Source organism: Camelus ferus, chromosome 14 (assembly GCF_009834535.1).
Source record: "Camelus ferus isolate YT-003-E chromosome 14, BCGSAC_Cfer_1.0, whole genome shotgun sequence".
NCBI classification, from domain to species: Eukaryota; Metazoa; Chordata; class Mammalia; order Artiodactyla; family Camelidae; genus Camelus; species Camelus ferus.
Window position 1 is genome coordinate 21429003 of NC_045709.1, and position 19184 is coordinate 21448186.

General features: G+C 47.5%; 1 protein-coding gene across 1 annotated transcript in view; it reads left to right on the plus strand.

The window, feature by feature from the left end:
• Nucleotides 1-14160, plus strand: part of LOC102506116 (phospholipid-transporting ATPase IB) — a 105382-nt gene extending 91222 nt beyond the window's left edge. Inside the window, exons 35-37 of the mRNA XM_032496424.1 lie at nt 2951-3049; nt 8227-8321; nt 12551-14160. Coding sequence (XP_032352315.1) covers nt 2951-3049; nt 8227-8321; nt 12551-12681 — 325 coding nt within the window. The 3' untranslated portion in view covers nt 12682-14160. The remainder of the gene's footprint in view (nt 1-2950; nt 3050-8226; nt 8322-12550) is intronic.
• The last annotated feature ends 5024 nt before the right edge of the window (nt 14161-19184 follow it).

Below are 19184 nucleotides of genomic sequence, written 5' to 3' on the forward strand. Positions count from 1 at the left end.
TTGAAAATGTGCAGTGTCTTCTCCTAAGTATTCCTGTTCCTGACGGCATCCCGTCCCCATCTGATCCACAAGCTTTTCAGTTTAATTTCAGAACTAACTGTTGAGGAACAAAGTAATTGAACAGGTGCTCGGTGTTGTCCTGGAGGAGATGAAGAAGCATGGATCAAATGTTGATAACCTACAAGTGTATACTTTTAAATATCGGTATCACTGTAAAACTTAAAACTTGAATTTTTGAGTCTTGGCACGTTTTGAATGTGTGTTTAACTTTTTAAAAGTTACTAACTTCTAGCACACGGTAGTAGCTTTCACATGGTATCAGACTTCGCTTACAGTATTTGATTAGGTACATGTGGTATGCGGATGATAGGCATTTCTTAAAAAGCATAAGTCTTGTGGGCTTTTTTTAATGGGAGGATCATTACTGTAGTTTATTTTCCCAAATCGTTTATCTGAGATGGCATCTTAAAATAAGGTGCCATATAGTCACTCACAGCATGAAGCAGTTCATTTGTTAAGGTTGCTGTAAAATGTGAATCCCGAAGCCACTGAGCTTTTAAGGGCAATGCTTCTGGTTCTGTTTTGTTTTAATCTCCTTGTATCTATTTCCTTTACTGATCTACTTAAATTTCTGCTTATAAAACATTCCATAATTCAGAATGATTTGACATCCTTGATACAGTCCCAGGAAGACAGTTACATGAAAATAAACTAAAAATTAATTAATGCAAAATAATTCAAATACAAAAGTGACTTGAATTTTAAAAACCTGTATGTACTACTAAACTAATTTCTTCTAAACTGCGTTGTACTTATACGAAAGCACAAATTTCAAAGATTCCTCATTCCCCTTTGAACTGCAAATTCTAACACCTGTTATTTACCACGTCGCAGAGCAAAACAAGAACAAAAAAGGTTTTGTGCTGGGTTGGCTTTACTTACAGGGGAAGAGAGGCCTCAGCTAATAGGAAAGACAATGAAAAATTCACATTGCTGTTAGTTGCCTTTGCAGTGTGCTGGAATCTTGTAGGTGACCTTAGCCATCCTCAGTTAGATAGAAGATGCTAACAGACTCACACAATGGTTCTAATGTGAGCCCCTCAGCGCCCAAGCGCTCCCTTCTCTCTCTTTGGAAATCAGAATCTGTGGCTAGATGAAGCATTTGAACCTGTAAAATAAAGCGGCTTTTCTCTTCCAGAATCTAAGCCATACCTGGTTTGTCAGCCACATTTCCTTCGCTTTTTGTTGTTGATAAATAATTTCCTGTCAGTAACATCCTGGTATGGCTGATGGCTGATGGCTGATAAGCCTTGTGATCAGTTGTGTGAAGACATTGGTAGAGTGTTAGTTTGTTTATATGTTATTCATAATTCTACTTCAGCCACAAAGGATTGCAAAAGATAAATGCAGCGCAGAAAAAGTGGGGTCGCAGGTTGTCAGTTCAACCACTGGCGGAACAGCTGCTGTCCAGCAAGAAGGGATGGCTTCCCATTTTTCAGGAGCGGCTTTGAGAATGTGATTCCTTAAATCACAGCACAGCGCTTAGATCCAGGGGCTTTTCCTCAGGTGCACACTGGTATTCAGGCTTGTTAATTTTTTTATAATGTTTTGAGGTGGGTGGCATCAGCTCTTTGACTTTTTTGTTCTAAAATTTGACCATTGACCTCTCTAATTTCTCCCAATCCATCAACCTTCTTTTTTCTTATAATCTTCTATCTCAGCTAGCCTAAATTTTATAAACCATCAAGCCTGACTAACATCCTAAACTCTTTTGCACATTTCTGTTGTACTGCCTGAAGGTAAAAACAGCCACGACTAAACCATAAGTCCACGAGCTGTCCTCCGCTCTTCTTCTTTGCACCTGCCTCTGCATTTGGGCTAAAGGCCAAATCCTCCCCAAGGCCATGGACGGCCTGCTCCCTGCCCATCTCTCTGCCTCCTCAGACCTACTCCCTGCGCTCCTCCAACCATAGGGCTTTTGCGTATGAGGTTTCTCCTGCCTGGAATGCTCTCCCCCACTCTCCTGTAGTTGCTGCCTCCTCCTCCTTTTCCCTGCTCGGTCTCCACTTCCTCAGAGGAGCCCCTGCTCACACCCTTGAGAAGCTCCCTCCCCTGCCTCGTGCTGTCATGGCATTACGTGGGGCCCCTTCCGTCATACCTGTCCCCTACTGGTGTTGCTCATTTGTTCACTTCTCTGTTGTCTGTCTCTCTCCATTTGTTGGAAGCTTTATGAAAGTAGAGACGATGTCTGTTTTTGCTTTGGCACCTAATTACGGCTCAAAAAGATATTTAAGGAGTTGCACGAGTGGATGAACGACAAATGCCTGAATATAGATACAGACCCCAGTGGAAACCAGGTGCCACAGAGAGACGGGCATCTGTCTGGGTTGCCTTGTACGTTTCAAGCCACGTACGCACACCCAGCATTTGAACCGCAGAGATGTCCGCTGCACCGTTAGAACTGTTGTAAATGGCCAGCCCTGGGGCTCTCGGGTTGAGATAAGGACCAGGGGTAGCGCGCGGCTGAAAGAGCGTTTAACCATCAAGATTCTGGAAAGTCTGCGTGGAGTCGTGCGTCAGTGCTAGCTAGGAATTTTCAACTGACTGTCAGGCTGGGTTCAAGCAGGTTGGCTCCTGCAGAGTCGGGCGCGTCTGCAGCCCAACACTCACCTGGAGGGACACACAGGCTTGTGTGGAAAGTCAGCAGAGCTTGGGGGGCTGGCTGCTGGTGCACAAGGCCCAGCCCCTGTCGGGCATCCCTCTGGTGATGCTCTTGGCCACAAGGAAAACAGTCTGGTTTTCACACACAGCCCCTGCCTGCTGCATTGCATCCCACCACCCCGCCTGCAGCCAAGGGCCGTCCAGCTGTCACCTAGGAGGGGAGAAATCGTTGCTTACATTGTGCAAAAGCTCATGTGTTATATTCTTTTTATCTTCCCATCTGATACAGGATTAGAAATACTTGCAAGAGGACTTTGCTAGAGGAGGTTCGGGAAATGGAAAGTAGCAGAATTCAAGAACTTGATCTTCCCAGAGATTCTGAAAAGAGGTGAGCCAGTCCTCTTGGTTAGAAACCCCTTCTCCTTGTTTTGTCCCACCTCCCCCTCCCTCCCAGGTGCTTCCACACACTCCATGATTTCCCAGGCTTACTAAGTGCATGTCAAACAGGCATCCTGAACTTCACGTCCCCAGCATGCAGGCCCCTCTTCTCAGCTCCCTTTCAGCCGATGGCAGCTTCATCCTTTCAGCTTCTCGGGCCCAAAATCTTGAGGTCATTTTCACTCCCTCTTCGTCCTATCCCACACCCGTTGTGCCAGAAAATCCTGTTACCCTCTTCGAGATTTTAATCTCTACATCCAGACTGCCCCCAGAGAGAGCTCAGTTCCAGCAGTCTGACAAAACCTGGGCGCCCTCCTGAGTAGAAACGCCAGGCTGCTTCTCAGCAGCCACACCCAGAGGCTTTCATTCTGGGCTCTTCCATGAGGACTGGGCGTGTCCTGGAGTTCTGAGCGGGCTTCCTCTGAACGAGCAGCATCTATCAGGGGTTATAAGTGGGGAATTGGCCTGAACACCCGTGCATTTTGGGTGCTTTGTGAAGATTCAAGGAGAGGGTGGAAAACAACGGACGGCGTGGCCTGGGCAAAAAGGCCCCAAAGCACATTTAAAAGCATTTAGGGAACAGCAAAGTCATAAGGACAGGCAAATCTGAAGTAAATAAATGGAGTGAGTAATCAGTATCCGTGTATTTGGGATCTACTGAGTACTCAGCACTGAGAGCGCAGTGCTGGTAAGCATGAAGGGTGACGAGGACTCTCACACAGTCAGTGTGGACAAGCGGCCGTTCTAATCAGTTCAATTCAACAGCTATCCTGTGACCCAACAGCTCCATTTCTAGGTATTTACCCAGGAGAATTTTTAAAACATCTCCACATATCCAGATTCATGAAGCTATAACAGACCCCCAATCATGTTCAACCCAAAAAATACTTCACTGAGATATGTTATAATAAAAGTGTCAAAAACCAAATACAAAGAGACTTCAGAACAGCAAAAGAAAAGAAGTCCATCACACAGAAGGGGCCGCCCACATTGGCTCAGGTGCACCCAAATATGTAGAGCAATTTTTGCAGACCTAAAGGGACAAACAGCAGGACAATGCAAGAAAACACTGACCTTAAATGACTCATTTGACCAAATGGACAACAGATATTTATATAACTTTCCATTTGAAAGCAACACAATACACATGCTTCTCAAGTGCACATGGGACATTCTCCAGGACAGATCACAGATGAGTCCACAAAATAAACTTTAATAATTTTAAGAAGACTGAAATCACATTGAACATTTCTTTCCGACCACAATGGCATGAAACTAGACATCAATTATAAGAAGAAAGCTGGAAAAAATCACAGATATGTGGAGACTAAACAGCATGCCACCAAACAGCCAGAGGGGTTCGAAGAAGAAATCAAAAAGGAAATTTTAAAAATCTTGAGACTGATGGAAATGGAAATACACATGCCAAAACTTACGGGATACAGCAAAAGCAGTTATAAAAGGGAGGTTCATAGTGATAAATGCCTACATTAAGAAACAAAAAAGATCTCAAATAAACAATCTGACTTCACACCTCAAGGAACTAGAAAAAGAAGAATAAAATAAGCCTAAATTTAGCAGAAGGAAGGAAATAACAAAGATCAAAATGGAAATAAATGAAATCGAGACAACAGAAAAGATGAGTGAAACTAAGAGCTGGTTTTTTGGAAATATAAACAAAATAGACAGATCTTTAGCCAGATTCACTGAGGAAAAGAAGAGAACTCAAAATCAGAAATGAAGGAGGAAGCATTACAACTGATACCACAGAAATACAAGGATTATAAGAAACGACTATAACTAACTATATGCCAACAGATTGGACAGCCTAAAAGAAATGGACACGTTTTTAGAAATGTGCAACCTACTAAGACTGAATCATGAAATAAAAGGAAATCTGAATAGGTCGATTACAAGTAAGGAGATTACATTGTAGTCAAAATCTCTGAACAAATAAAAGCCCAGGATCAGACAGCTTCACTGGTGAATGTACCAAACATTCAAGGAATTAATTCCAATCATATTCAGATTCATCCAAAAAAAGAGGACAAGGGAACGCTTCCAAATTCATTTCACAAGGCCAATATTACCCTGATGCCACATCAGATAAAGACAGTACAAGAAGAGGAAATTACAGGCCAATAGCCCAGATAAACATAGATGCCAAAATCCTCAACAAAATTTAGCAAATCAAATTCAACACTGCATTCAGAGGATCATACAGCATGATCAAGTGGGATTTGTTCCAGGGGTGCAAGATTGATTGAACATCTGCAAATCAACGTGATAAGCCACATTAACAAAATGAAGAATAAAAATCATATAATCATCTCAATAGATGCAGAAAAAGTACCTGACAAAATTCAACATCCATTTATGATAAAATTCTCAGCAAAGTTGGTGTAGAGGGAATGTACCTCAACATATGCCAAGCTCACAGCTAACATCATACTCAACAGTGAAAAGCTGAAATCAGAAACAAGACGAGGATGCCCACTCTTGGCTACTTTCATTCAACGTAGTATTGGAAGTCCTTGCCAGAGCAGCTAGGCAAGAAAAAAAATAAAAGGCATCAAATTGGAAAGGAAAAAGTAAAATTGTCTCTGTTTGCTGGTGACATGATCTTATATACAGAAACTCCTAAAGACTTTACAAAAAAACTGCTAGACCTAGTAAATGAATTCAGGAAAGTTTAGTATACAAAATCAGCATACGAAAATCAGTTGCATTTCTATCTGAAAAGAAATAAAGAAGACAATTTTATTTTACAATAGCATCAAATACAGCAAAATACTTAAGAATAATTTTAACCAAGAGTGTGAAAGATCTATGCAACAAAAGCTATGGACATTGACGAAAGAAATTAAAGAAGACACAAGTCAATGGAGAGACATCCTGTGTTCACGGATCCGAAGAGTCAATATCGTTAATGTGTTCCCGCTACCCAATGCCATCCATAGGTTCAAACAAAGCTGGAGGCATCACACTTCCTGATTTCAAATGATATTACAAAGCTGTAGTAATCAAAATAGCATGGGACTGGCATAAAAACAGATCTGGGAGATGGATACATTGTTAAAACTCATCACACTGTACTTTTAAGATCTATGCATTTTATGATATGCAAAATGACCTTCAATAAAAATAAAACAATATAACTGGACAAAATGAAAGTTTACATGAAAAAGGGCTAATCTCCCAAGTAGATACAATGTTTCTGGAAATCAGCAGGAGGACCACTGCTAATAGAAAAGCAGGTGAAGTATAACGGTTTGCAGAAAAGGAAATACAATGGTTCTTAATCGCATGAACATGTTCTCAACGTCACTCATGAAAAGAAATGAAAATGGGGAGTACACAGGAAGGCTGCTTTTCACCTGTCATAGTTGGCAGCCCTTGGGTGATGAAAACATGGGAAAGTAAAGACTTAGGTCAGCTCACTTGGCGGTGTCTATCAGAAACAAGTGCGATAGCCTTCAACTCAGGAGTTCCATTTCTGGGAAAGTACCCCCCTTCCACCCCTGAAATGCCTGCACATGTCCCAGCGTTAGGGACTGCAGCAATATTTGGAATAGCAAACATTCCGGAACAACCACACCTGTGTGGATCAGCCCCAGGCTGAGACACTCACAGCTGTGGAAAGGACTGGGGACACGCTGTGTGCTGAGATGGAAATGTCTCCAGGACACATTAACAGGAGAAGTCAGACGCAGGACGCCACGCACAGCGTGCGGCCTGAGGCGCAGACGGGCAGGGCTGGTAGGAACACGCAGTCGCTTGTGCTCACGAGGCCCCGCTGCGGCGTCACCCAGAGACCGCTCCTCGTGACCTCAGTAAGGAGTAGAGTGAGCAGCTGGTAGGTGGGACAGGGAAGCTTCAGTCTCTACCTGTGTTGATTTTCTCTTTAAAATTTTGAGCCATGTAAGTGTTTAATCTGTGACAAATTTAACAGAGGGAGAAGGAGGAGATGCAGGTGAGTAATCAGGTTCTGAAAATCCCAGAACCAGATGCTCTTCAGTCCCTGGATTTATGAGCAAAGTAAAAACCTGATCTGACTCTTTTTAACTGCTTTCAGAGTTTTCAGCCATTCCCCTCCTCCCCACCCCACCCCCCTTTTTTTTACACTTACCATCCTGTTAAAATCTGGTGCGGAGCATTTTCAGTGAATAACCTTCACCCTAGAGGAGAGTTCGGAGGGAAGCCAGTAGCCAGCCCTTCCCAAGGCCAGCCTGTCGGCACAAGCCCTGGGCCAGGCCACCCCTGGAGCTTCTGCTTCAGGCCCTTCAGGCAGAGCTTAGAGACCAAGCATTCTGTGCATCGTCGCAGCGGCAGCGGGAGGGTGTGGCATGTGGGAGGCCTTGCGGTTGTTAAGAGCAGCTGCGGTTGGCGAGCACGGCCCCGAGCCCCCACGCTCCTGGAAATGCAAGGGTGCATGGCAAGTCCCAGAGCAGTAGAAGGCCCCTAGGATGGCCTGGTGACATCCAAGGAGCCAGAGTCAGAGCAGGCTAGGCTGGGCTGCGTGGGTATTTTGTTTAATCCCGTCTTTCAGCTTACAGAAAGAAAAAAGGAAGAAAAAGCCATGAAGGTCCCTAATTGTGCTAAGTTTGTCCACAGCATGGCAGCCTGGGAGGGGCCAGTTCATGTAGTGGCCCTTCTCCTTGGGATTCAGAAGGTATTGTCCTTGGATTTCCAGGTGCCCCAGTAAGCCTCGGGATCTGGAGAGGGTCTCCCTCGTGCCTGGAGCCGACCTGTCCTCGCCCACGCTGTTAGGAGTCTTGAACCAGTGCAGGTGACAGCATGGTCCTAAGAGAAAGAAGCTGGGACCATAAAATCTCTAAGGTGCTCTTGGAGGCCTGAGGACAAATAGGACACTATTGTCCACTTCAGCTCTTTGGAAAAGACAGGAGGAGGGTTGTATGTAAGAGACACTCACAGCAAAATGCTCCTTCAGAAGAAACACCTTGCTGAGCGTGTCCGGGTAATACCCATTTTATTTTAAATATATGAACATTCTCCAAAATGCGAGGGAGATTTTTTTTTTACTTTTATCTTGCAACTTCCCCCCTACCCAACAAATTCCTCTGAAGTCTGTTCCAATGAACTAAAGGCAGGCTGTGTTTGATTTAGTCCCAGGATGGAGACAGCGAATCTCCAGAAGTCCCCGAGTCCCCAGCCCTGCGAGGTGGTCTTCCGGAACAACTCCGTTGATCTGGGCAACCCACGTAAGTCCCGGGCCGTGAAGTGGGCCACAACACAGGGACTCCGTCGGCTCACAGGGAGGGCGGGTGATTGAAAGTCAGGTCCTCCTCCTCGAAGACACTACGCTGCGTGAGAAAAGCCAGACACAGAAGGACAAGTGCTGTGTGCTTGCGGCCACCTGAGGTCCCCAGAGCAGTCAAATTCAGAGAGTCAGAGAGCAGAAGGGGGGCTCCTGGGGGGAGGCAGCAGGAAGTGTGTGTGGATGGTGAAGTTTATGTCCGTGTGTTTTACCATACTTGTTTTTTCAAAAGGTAACCACCTGTACTATTACCTATTTTCTAAAAAGTCAAGGTAATCTCATAGGCTCAGTTAGATTTGTGAAGTGAGTGCGCTTGGCCTACAGCAAGTGCAGTTTGAAAGGAGGTAATTCCGGTCTCCCGCTCCTGCAGGTAAAACCCTCCTGCTTTCAAGGTCCTCTGACAGGCCCCAAACGCCCCATTGTACATGGAGAAATGGTATTTGGCCTCAAATACTTTTTACCTGGTGAAAACTTTCACCCCTCTTCAGGGTGTCAGGTTAGCACAGCTTCAGTCAGGCGTGGAGACTTGCGAAAGTTATTTTCTTCCCCGCCTGCAATAAGAAGCCATCCAAGACGTGCCTGCGTGAAAGGTTCAGGCCTATGTGACCGTGTCTGACAGTGTGACTGCAGAGTACCGTCCTAGGGTGGGGGACAGCTCAACCCCGCAAATAGTAAACGTAAAGGAACAGCTCGTGTTTGTCTCCTGGGAAGCAGAGCTCACTGTCCCCCTCCTTTGACCGAGGTGTTCAAAGTTTCAAAATCCTTGGTTCTCTGTTGATTTTTCCCTGTCGCTGGGAGTGAGGTCTCTCTCGGGCACAGCCCCTGCTCTTCCTCCCTGTCCTCAGCCACCTCACCTCCCTCTCCCTCGAGACATTTAGGTAGAAACACCTGAAAGATAATGAAAGGTTAAAAATTGACCCAGGACTAGAAAACAACATACAGCAGGTGTCTCAAGGATTTCGGTTAACATCTCTCCCATCCTTCCCAACCTATGACCTTGATTTCTGCATCCCTGAGAGCAATGGACTGGAAACGATCCTCCGCGGGCTCTCAGCAGACCTCCGCCGTCAGCTCTGCACCACACTCTCTGCCCTCCCCCTCTGCACGGATCTGCTCTCACTCCCCTGTGGAAAGCCAGTCCTCTGTGTGCCATTGTCCATTTGCTCTTGCCGGCTCAGGAGCATCACCCGGGCAGTTCCCTCCCATGTATCCCACATCTTCAGTTGTTCACTCTCTGCTGGATCCTTCTTAACCCAGCAGGTTGTTTTAAAAAGAACTTTCTCTTGCCCACACGTTACCCACTAGATTTTGCTTCATTTCCTTGCACTCTTTGGCAGCAATGATTTTTAATCAAATTATCTGTGTCCAGTGTCTCCAATTCCTCTCCTCCCATTCTGAAACCCACTCCATTCAGGCTTTCACTCCCGTCACTCGATGGACACTGCTCCAGGCAAGGCCACCAGAGATCTCTGTGTTGCTAAGTGTAACGGTCCTCACCCACTCCTCCCGCACTGGTTGGATTCAAATAAGAAACAGGGAAATTGTCCGTTAATTGCAAAATACCAACTCTTTCTTGAGACAGAAAACTCTGACTTTCTTAAAGGTATCATCAGACTCCCAGACTTATAATAAAGTGAATTAAATGAGACAACTATGCCAAAATAATAAGAAACGGCATGGTGGGTTCTGAAGTCTGCGAGACATTCTACCAGGTTGGAGGGAAAAATGACGTGAAGGTTCCCCACGTCCTTCTCCTCTCACCTCTTACCCGTCCTGCCTCTGCCCTCTTGTCCCGGGATCCTGGCTGTGATCAGCCTTGAGGAAGCAAATGCATCAGGAGCCGGCCGGGGGAGGGTCACCAGTCAGTCCCTCGAGTGTGTTCTCCAGCCCCCATCACTCCTCTCTGGCTCTCAGGACTTCCTGAAGATGAATGAAGGTGGGAAATGCTAAGAGTGGGGTTCTCTCTGAGGCCCCGTTTGGGTGCAGATGGCAGTTAAATGCCCATCAGGCAGGTGCTGGTGGACCCAAGGTGCCCTGCAGGTGGGCTGCGTGACTGTGGCCCCTGTTGTCCATCCAGCAGGCACTCCTTCCTGGGGACACCGTGAGAAGGAAAGCCAGCCCAGGTTTCCAAAAGATGGATTTTGCTTCTGAATAAAGGCAGATCCCAGTTTTTGTAAGTCCAGAGCTTCATATCAACTGGGGGATGCTTTTTAGGAAAAGAATACAGAACTACAAATACAAAATTAGGTTCAAAAGCAAATATTTAGAATGAAGAAAGAAACCACAACAAAACACTAATGTATAAAAGCAAATTCCAAAACCCCAGTCCGGGCCTCGCTTGGATGGGGCAATGCAGCTGGACCATCACCTGCTCCCGGAAGACCCTCTGTGTGTGTGTGTCTTGCTGTGACCCAGGGAGAAATATCCCTTCTCGGCTGAACCCTCCAGCCCCCGGAGGCCTTAGGTGGATGAGAACGAAGACAAGCAGAAAGAGGGTTTTGGTTCCTCCATTCGAGTGGGGAGGAGACCAGTCAAAATGCAAACACACCTTCCATTTTAAAAGAGCGGGGACTTTTTTTTAATATGTTCATTTTTCACAGCCCTCCATGTTTTTATGTTTAGAACATTTAAAATAAAGGGAGAGGACAGCTGTTTTCCCACCTTTGGTGGTTTGCATGATGGACCCAGCCTGGACGTACACTCGGAAAGGGGGCCTCAGTGCCCAGAAACCCTCAGGGTTTTCCTGCCACAGCCGTGGGCCTGCCTCACCCTTTGAGGTTCTGGTCGAATCTGTCTGAAGAGGGAAGGAACGAAACCCCCAGGGGTGGGAAACTTGATACCTGCATCCATCCCGGGACTGTCGTGAAAATGGCCTGAAACAGCGGCTCTCGTGCACAGTCCTTAGACCAGCAGCAGAAGCGTGGCCTGGGAAGCGGCCGGAAATGTCAGCCCCGGAGCCCCACCGCGGACTCACTGAATCAGACCTTCTGCAGGCAGCGCCCACTCAGGTCTGAGAACCACGGGTCTTGCATTAGTGTCGGACCCAGGGCTTCCTGCCAGCGCGGAGCAATGCCACCGTGCAGAGAAGGCTGCAGACCACTCCACTCGCTCTTCCTTCCACACACGGGCACTCCATTCGGTCAATAATCCAGGACACAATGCGTGGATACAAGTTACTTTTTCTTCCGCAGGGAGCATGGCCACTCAAAGTAACTCCATTGTCATCAACGAGCCATGGTGTAAACCTTCGGTGCACGTGGGTAGAGGCAGCATCTGGGTAATACTTTAATCTGAATGTGTCATGCAGACGTGTGATGCTCCACGTCTAACCTGTCAAGGTCAAGGTTCAGAGAAGAATGAAGATACTGGTTAGCTCTCTCCCTTGCTGGGTGAATGCCAGCTCTGCTTTCAGAAATGATTATCAGGTTGACCCTCCCAGTGAGAGAGTGCTCAGTGATGGATTAACTCCTCTGCGAATTTCTACCTGTGACCTTGTTATTCATATAAACTTGAGTAAGCCGCTTTGAACACCGATTTAAATCAGCTAAATTTAAAAGCAGGACTATTTCCAGCATCATGGATTCCTTACCAAGTTTAATATTAATACTGCGTGTTGTCCCCTAGCAAGTTTTCAGCCTCAGAAACTACCTTTCTGGGTTTGAGTTGTAAGTTTCAGTTTCAAGATTCAGACCTTTCCGGGGCCTCTCCTCTTGAATGGTGGGGGGAAGTGAATTCAGGGAATCATGTGGCCACTGTTTGAGCTGCTCAGACTGGGCTCAGCCACGGCCCCACAGAAACAGGCACAAGTGCCCTGGCCCCTCGGCCAGGCTGCACCCCTGGGACTCGGTTCTCAGGAAGGGCACAGCACTACATCAGACTCCCGGGGAGAACTTCAAACGCACACGCGGGTGTCCAGCCACCCACAGATCGGTGGTGGCCCCAGAAATAAGGGTGTAGGAAGGGCTTCTCGAGCGGCTCGCACATGGCCAGGTTTGCCAACTGCTCCGTTACCAAGCCCCCCCCCCCCCAGCCCTCCCACTTCCCCGCCTCAGTCACTGGCCTGGCTGGTGTGGCCAGCGTGTTCCACTCCGGCTGGAGATTCGATTTCTGCCACCAGAACGCTCGCCGCCCACTATCAGCTCTAACAGAGACCCCGGTGCTTTGCTTTTTCAGAGGGGTCCGCCTTTTCTCAAGTGGAGCAAACCGGGATTTCTCAGGAAGAGCTGGTCCACGCTTACGACACCACCAAGAGCATGCCCATGGGGACTGTCCCTTCCGCCCTCTCCGAGGCCGTCCTTGAGTGAGGCCTGGGCTGCACATCCTTCCCGAGGCCGCTGCGGTGAGCCGCCCCCCGACTCTCACTCCTGGGGCTCTGGACGGTCTGTTCTTTATGTATCGATTGAGTCACGATCCTCGGGTATAAATAATGGGGAACCCTGCTTGCTTTTTCTTAATTTGCCTTCAGTGTTTTACATAATTTATTTTTCTGCTTCTGTGAGATGCTTTATCAGTTCATTCTGAAGTACAAAACTAAAAAGCATTGTGTGTCACCAAAAGTTAAACTCTGGTACACATTGTTTTGGGGGGAAAAAGGTAAAGGATGTTATGTTGCCGAATAAGGTTGTTTTGCTTAATTGGAAAGGGATCACACAGAAACTTTATCTTTTGAAAGCTCACAGATTAAGGGCACAGGCAGCATACGAAACATTGTTCTAAGTACAATATCCTGTCATTTTTGAGTTATGTTATGTGTATGAAATGTGCACAGTATTCTTGATTGCAGTGAATTCAGATAGTGAGTGCAGCATAGACTAATCTTGGGCCTCAAAACCAGGTGTGGAAGAATTGCCGTAACTCATTAACCTCCCTCTGACCCCCCCACATTAGGGCTGGTGGAGAATCAGCACCAGTCACCCCTGTGGCTCTGCCTTAGGTGTGCACCACCTTTCCAGGGTTTCGGACGCTGTGAAGAGCTGGGAAGCTCCATTCTTCTGTCATCTGCCCACAAAGGTCACCACTAAGACACATGGTTCCCTTCGGTCTGGCCACTTTATGATGCTCTGTGTCAGGTATGGGGAACTGGAACCCTCGGGGGAGGCTGGAATCCCTACGCCTGTGGTCTAACGTCCCCAGCAAAGTCACTCCTCTCCTGGAACACATCGTCTCCCCTGTGCACTTTGCAGGAACAAAGAGATGCCTTTCACACCCCTCCTCTCGTCCAGGGTGGAGCCCCCTTTCTCAGACCAAATTCTACTTAGTGAGTTTTTAAAAGCAAAGATGGAGGATTCTTGAAGGCTGCCTCTATTTTCTGTGCTGCCAAGTGACTCCTCTGAGGAAATGAACTAAAAAGCCTGATACTTGTTTGAGGGGAAATAAGGCAACAAGGAAAACATTGGGAGAAAGCCCAGTTAAAATCTCAGAAAGGTACCCACACGTGGGTACACGGAATGTGGGCTGTCCACACGATGGCGAGCTGTTCAGCCATTAAAGGATGAGACACGCACCACGTGGATCAACCTGCACAACGTTATGTGTGTGGAGTGAAAAAGACAGTCATGAGGGGCCACATACAATATGGTTCCATTTCTGAGGAATGCATAAGCAAATCTACAGGTATAAAGTCGATTAGAGGCTGCACAGGGCTGGTGGAAAAATGAAGGGGTCAAAGGTTAATAGCTCAAGGGCACAAGTTTCTTTTTGAGTCAATGAACATATTCAAAAATTGCAGTCATAGTTGCACATATTTGTGAATATATTAAAAACCATTAAACACTTTAAATGGATGAATTGGTGATTAAATTTCAATCGAGCTATTTACAAAAATTTCCAGGGAGATTCCACTTCCAGTCATAACGTAGTGACTAATGCTAGGCTTACTCTCCTGCTTAAAACGATTAGAAAACTGGGAAAATGTATGAAAAGAAGTTTTCAAACATTAGACAAAGGGCTATAATCCCTAAGATAAAGGAAACAAAGTAAGCCAGGATTTCTGTCCAGAGGCATTTTCCAGACCGTGGTGCAGGGAAGTGTTACCCAAGCAAAGCACAGGACTCTCACTGAGTTGAGGACCCTGAGATTGAAGTCTAGGGAGGCCGAGGCAGCTGGAATTAGCCAGGTAAAGTACTCTTGAGAAAGGGATTGTAGACATTTCTGTAGGGAGACCGTAGAGAGAACAGCTGGATGGTAACAACCTACTTATGTGGTGAGTGAACCAAGCTGAATTTGGCAGAGACAGACCACCAGAGAGATGGAAACTGAATGGTACCCAGAGCTGCCGCAGGATTCAGGTTTTAACCAAGCACGGTGGAAAGAGCTTGGTGAGCACTTGAGATCCTCCGCAGAGACCCCCAAGGGCCTACCTGGTGGTGAGGCTAAGCTGGCATCGGGGCCAGAGCTGCTCCAAGCCTTCATCTCACTTCATCAAAGCTCAGCTTAGTCTCGGCAAGGGTTAGAAACGAGCTCTAAAGCATCCGTGGGGTCCATGGCTAATTTCACTGCCTGCGAAAAAAGAAAAAGCAAAACAAAACAAAACAAAAACAAAAACCCACCTCTAGTGGAAGAAAACAAAATTCAGACCCTTAACAATGTAACAGCCACAGTGTCTAACATCCAAACACACACTTGATATTCAAAGCAGGAAAATCTAATCCCTGTAACCAGGACAAAAGTAAGTCAATGTAAGCAGACCCAGAACTGATGGCGATGATGGAATTAATACACACGAGTTTTAAACAGCTGTTACACAAATGTTTAGTGACTTAAAGACACGAACACAGCGAGGAAAGAAATGAAAAGCATTTAAAAAAAAAAAAAAGCCAAATAAAACTCCCAGAGCTGCTACATACAATATATGAAATGAAAAAGTCACTGGATAACCTTAGCAGCAGGTTAGGTACTGCAAAATAAAAAACAAGAACTTGAAGACAGAGCAATAGAAACTATCCAAAATGAAATGCAAAGAGGAAGGAGGCTGGACGACAACTGCAGGGAGCACCTACTGCCTGTGAGATACCAAGTAGTCTTCTATGCAGGCTTTGGAGTTGCAGATACAAAAATGACAGAAGACAAGGTTAAAGAAATAAAGGCAGAGTATTTCCAGGCATGATGATCAGAGAACCAACCCACAGCATGCTAAACACACACACACACACACACACACACACACACACACACACACACACACACACACACCCCATAATCCATTTGCTGAAAATCAAGGGTAAAGAGAAACACTTTAAAATTAGCCAGAAGGTGGAAAAATCACATTACAAAGTTAACAAAGGAAAAACAAACTGGGAATGACCACTGACTTCTCAGAAAAGCCAGAAAAAAATCACAAAGTAAAGGAGGGAGGAAATGAGAGTATACTATTACACAGTTTTACACTGTATATTATGCAGTGTCCTACTGTTGAGAAGTAGACTGGTAAATTAAAGATATATACTGTTCACCCCAGAACCACTAAGAACTTAAACAAAATGGTATGTCTAATAAACCAGTAGATGAGATAAATGAAATGCTAAAAATAATCAAAAAGAAGGTCATGCCATTTCATTGTTTGACTGTATCACAATTTACCCAGCCCTCTAACCTGGACGCTCAGGTTGTTTGCAGCAAAGCCCTTCACCAAAGTAAACAATAGAGCTTTGAACACCCTTTAAGTAAATCCTTGTGTAATCCTTAACTGGAATATCTCAGTGTTATAAGAAAGGGTTTTCACCTCTTCTCATTGTTTGAAATTATTTAGTCTAATTACATCAAGTGCTTTGTAATCGAATACTTTGATCTCCATTAAGGAAAGAACAGTAGTCGATAAGTATTGTGATAAATTAAGATATGAATAAAATGGTTAGAGTTAATATTGAAGAGCTTCAACTAATAGCATAACTAAACAGCCTTTTACTGACATATTCTTGGCCAGGTAACATTAAATTTCATAACCCACACTTGCAGCGTAGGAAATTATTTATCAGGTACAGTGACGATTAATAGTCTTAAGAATAAAACCCTCGTGTTATCTTGCTTGTTCACACGATACATGGTAACACACATTCTTCTGAACACGTGACTGTTGCAGACGTTGCTGGCTGACTACCCAGCACCCGCTTTCCGCTACATGCTTGCTGACAGAACCCTGGTTTCGTCAGGTGACCGTCTTTCTTTATCTTACGCTCAGAGGGGAGCTTTTTTTTGGTTTCAAGCAGTCATGGTGGTTCTATTCCCGCATCTGTGATTGGCTTAGAGGTGGGCATATGCCTGAATTCCCACCAGTGAGATGAGAGGAGTTCTGCTAAGACACTTTTGGGAAAGACTGTTTTCCTACCGAGAAGACCAGAGTAGGTGGCTTTGGTGGGTTTCCCTGTTGGATGTGACGCCTGGAATTAGTGCAGCGGTCGTAGGAGCAGGAGAGGAGCTGGCCCAGAGGCAACGCCCGCCCTCAGAGGACGGTGGAACAAAGAGATGGAAAAAGACCCGGGTCCTTTCCATGAGACAGTTGAGCAGGTGTCTCGGGGTCAGGAGGGTGGAAGGGGATTGAATGCATACAACCGACATGTGAATAAACAGGGTGCCCTTGGCTGACATGTGGGTTACATGAGTGATTTTCAGGAACGTCAGACTCATTCTATGGTTCATCGATGCTCTTACATGTGTTAGTATTTATTGTGCAGATAGTACACGCCACACATTTTGCTAGGCCCTCGGGTGACATCAGGAAACAAGAAAAACCAGTTGCCTGACATCATGTAGGTTTCAGTCTGGTGAGGGAAAAATTATTAAGTGCGTAATTTACTTTGACAGAGTCTTGTCTAGTCCCTGAAAAATAGCCTTTTCCCAGCCATTGAGGCTCACTGAGAAAAGATTTCCTGAGGCAAAAACCAGCCCCACTCTGGACTACCCTATGTAAGTCGTTTGTTAAAATTTCTTTCTCCAAAAGCCTTGCCCGTTGAAGCCTCATTTCTGCTCAGGAAGACTTTTGGAGGCTTCCTGGTGGAAAGGAACTTGCTAAATAAAGACATATGTGGTCTCCTGCCAGCCTGCGTTCCTCAGGGCTGGTGGCTCAGACTGACTGTTGTTGCTGTTTGGTTTCTTAAGAACTAGGGCGCTAGATGGAACCCGTGGTCCGTCCACGCCCTCTCCACACAGGCCAGCCATAGCCACAGCGGCCTTGGGCGTTCCATCGTTCTGCTGACTAGTGCACGTGGACCCCCACTGACCCCCAGCCTAGTGGAAGGACATGCAGTAGTCACCAAAAATTAAACGGTCGCACACCGACCACAAGACCAGGTTTTCCCTGAATTCGGTTTTTTACCCCCTCAGATTGGGATTTCGTCCAGTTGTCCTAAAGTTTTTACATTTACGAAGTGTGCCCAGAGAAATTAGCCACATTCAGTACTCTGAAAACTGAAAACAAACAAGAATTGATTAAGATACTCTTGGACAAGTCACTTGTCGAGAATTGTGTTTCTGAAGAACAAGGAGGCTGCCCTAGAGGCCCCTGGAGCTTTAACAGCTAGGAATCCGCGTTTCTTTGCGGGTGGCTGGGGATCCGGGAACCCAGGCCCCACGGGACGGCGCGCGGCTGCCACGCGGTGCGGCGCAGGCGTCCGCACAGGCCTGAGTCCCGCGGGGCGGGGGGCGCCGCGCTGACGCCCCCTTCACACCCACCGGGCGACGCCGCACCCGGAGGGAAGGAAGGGGGCCTCCCGAAGCTCCCGCAAAGCTCCGGCTGAGCCACCCACGTCGCGGCTTCCCGCTCGCTTTCCCAGCCCCGGTGAGTGCGGGGCGCGGGGCGGGGACGCGGGGCGCGGGGCGGGGACGCGGGGCGCAGCTGGGCCGGGCTCGGGCGCGGGAGCGGGAGCGGCGGGATCGGGCGGGCAGGACCTGGAGCCTCCCCCGGTTCGGCGCCCTCCTTACGAGCGGTTGGCGAGCGGAGGGGAGGCGGGCGCGGGCGCGGGGGCGTGCGGAGGTGTGAGCGTCGGCTAAGGGGGAAAGCGCGCCGAGACCCCGCTGGGCGCCGTCTGTCCCGGCCGCCGGGGGCGGTCGGCCGCAGCAGGCGCTGCCCGCCGAGCCCGAAGGCGAGGACGCGCCGCGGGGAACGTTCTCCGCGCCTCGGGCCGCCTCCTCCCCCTCCCCCGACGCCCGCGGCGGCACGCGGACTTGTTAGAAGCGCAGGTTCGCGGCCCGGCCGAACCTCCGCGGTTCCCCCACGTGGCCGCGTTCCCCGACCAGCTCCGCGGGGGTGCCCACGCGCACGCGAGCACAGCTCCCGGCACGTGGGCGTGAACCGTGCGCGGGGGCCTCGGGCGCACAGGCCGGTCCCGCCTGCGTGCGTTTCCGCGTTAGTTTCCCGGCTGCTTAGTCGCCCAGATCTGGCTGAGCTGTGTGAGGACGTCCAGGACCGAGAAACCCGCGTCTTGGGCACGTGGCTGGTGACAAACTCGGAAAGAACATTTTTCACATGTTTGGGTTTCAGTGTCCAGGTGGCCCTGCGGCCTGGCTGGCGGGTCAGCCCCCTGTTTTTGGGAAGCCACTTGGTTGCGTTCGCAGCAGTGAACACTGAACCTCTGGGCTTTTTAGGGCGGAGAAAGGCCCTGGCGACGTTATTCTGGAAACTCTAGGGCAGGCAAGCTTTTGGATTTAGCCAGAGGGGAGCGTGCTGCCCTCCTGTGACAGTACAACTGAAATAATTTGTCTGCAGTTCCTAAAGCGGTGTTCCTCGGTTCAGCTGGTGTGCATAGCTGAAGGTTCTTTTACTGGGCATCGTTCACATTTTATTTAACTTTGGAAAAAGTAAGGAGTGGCTCCC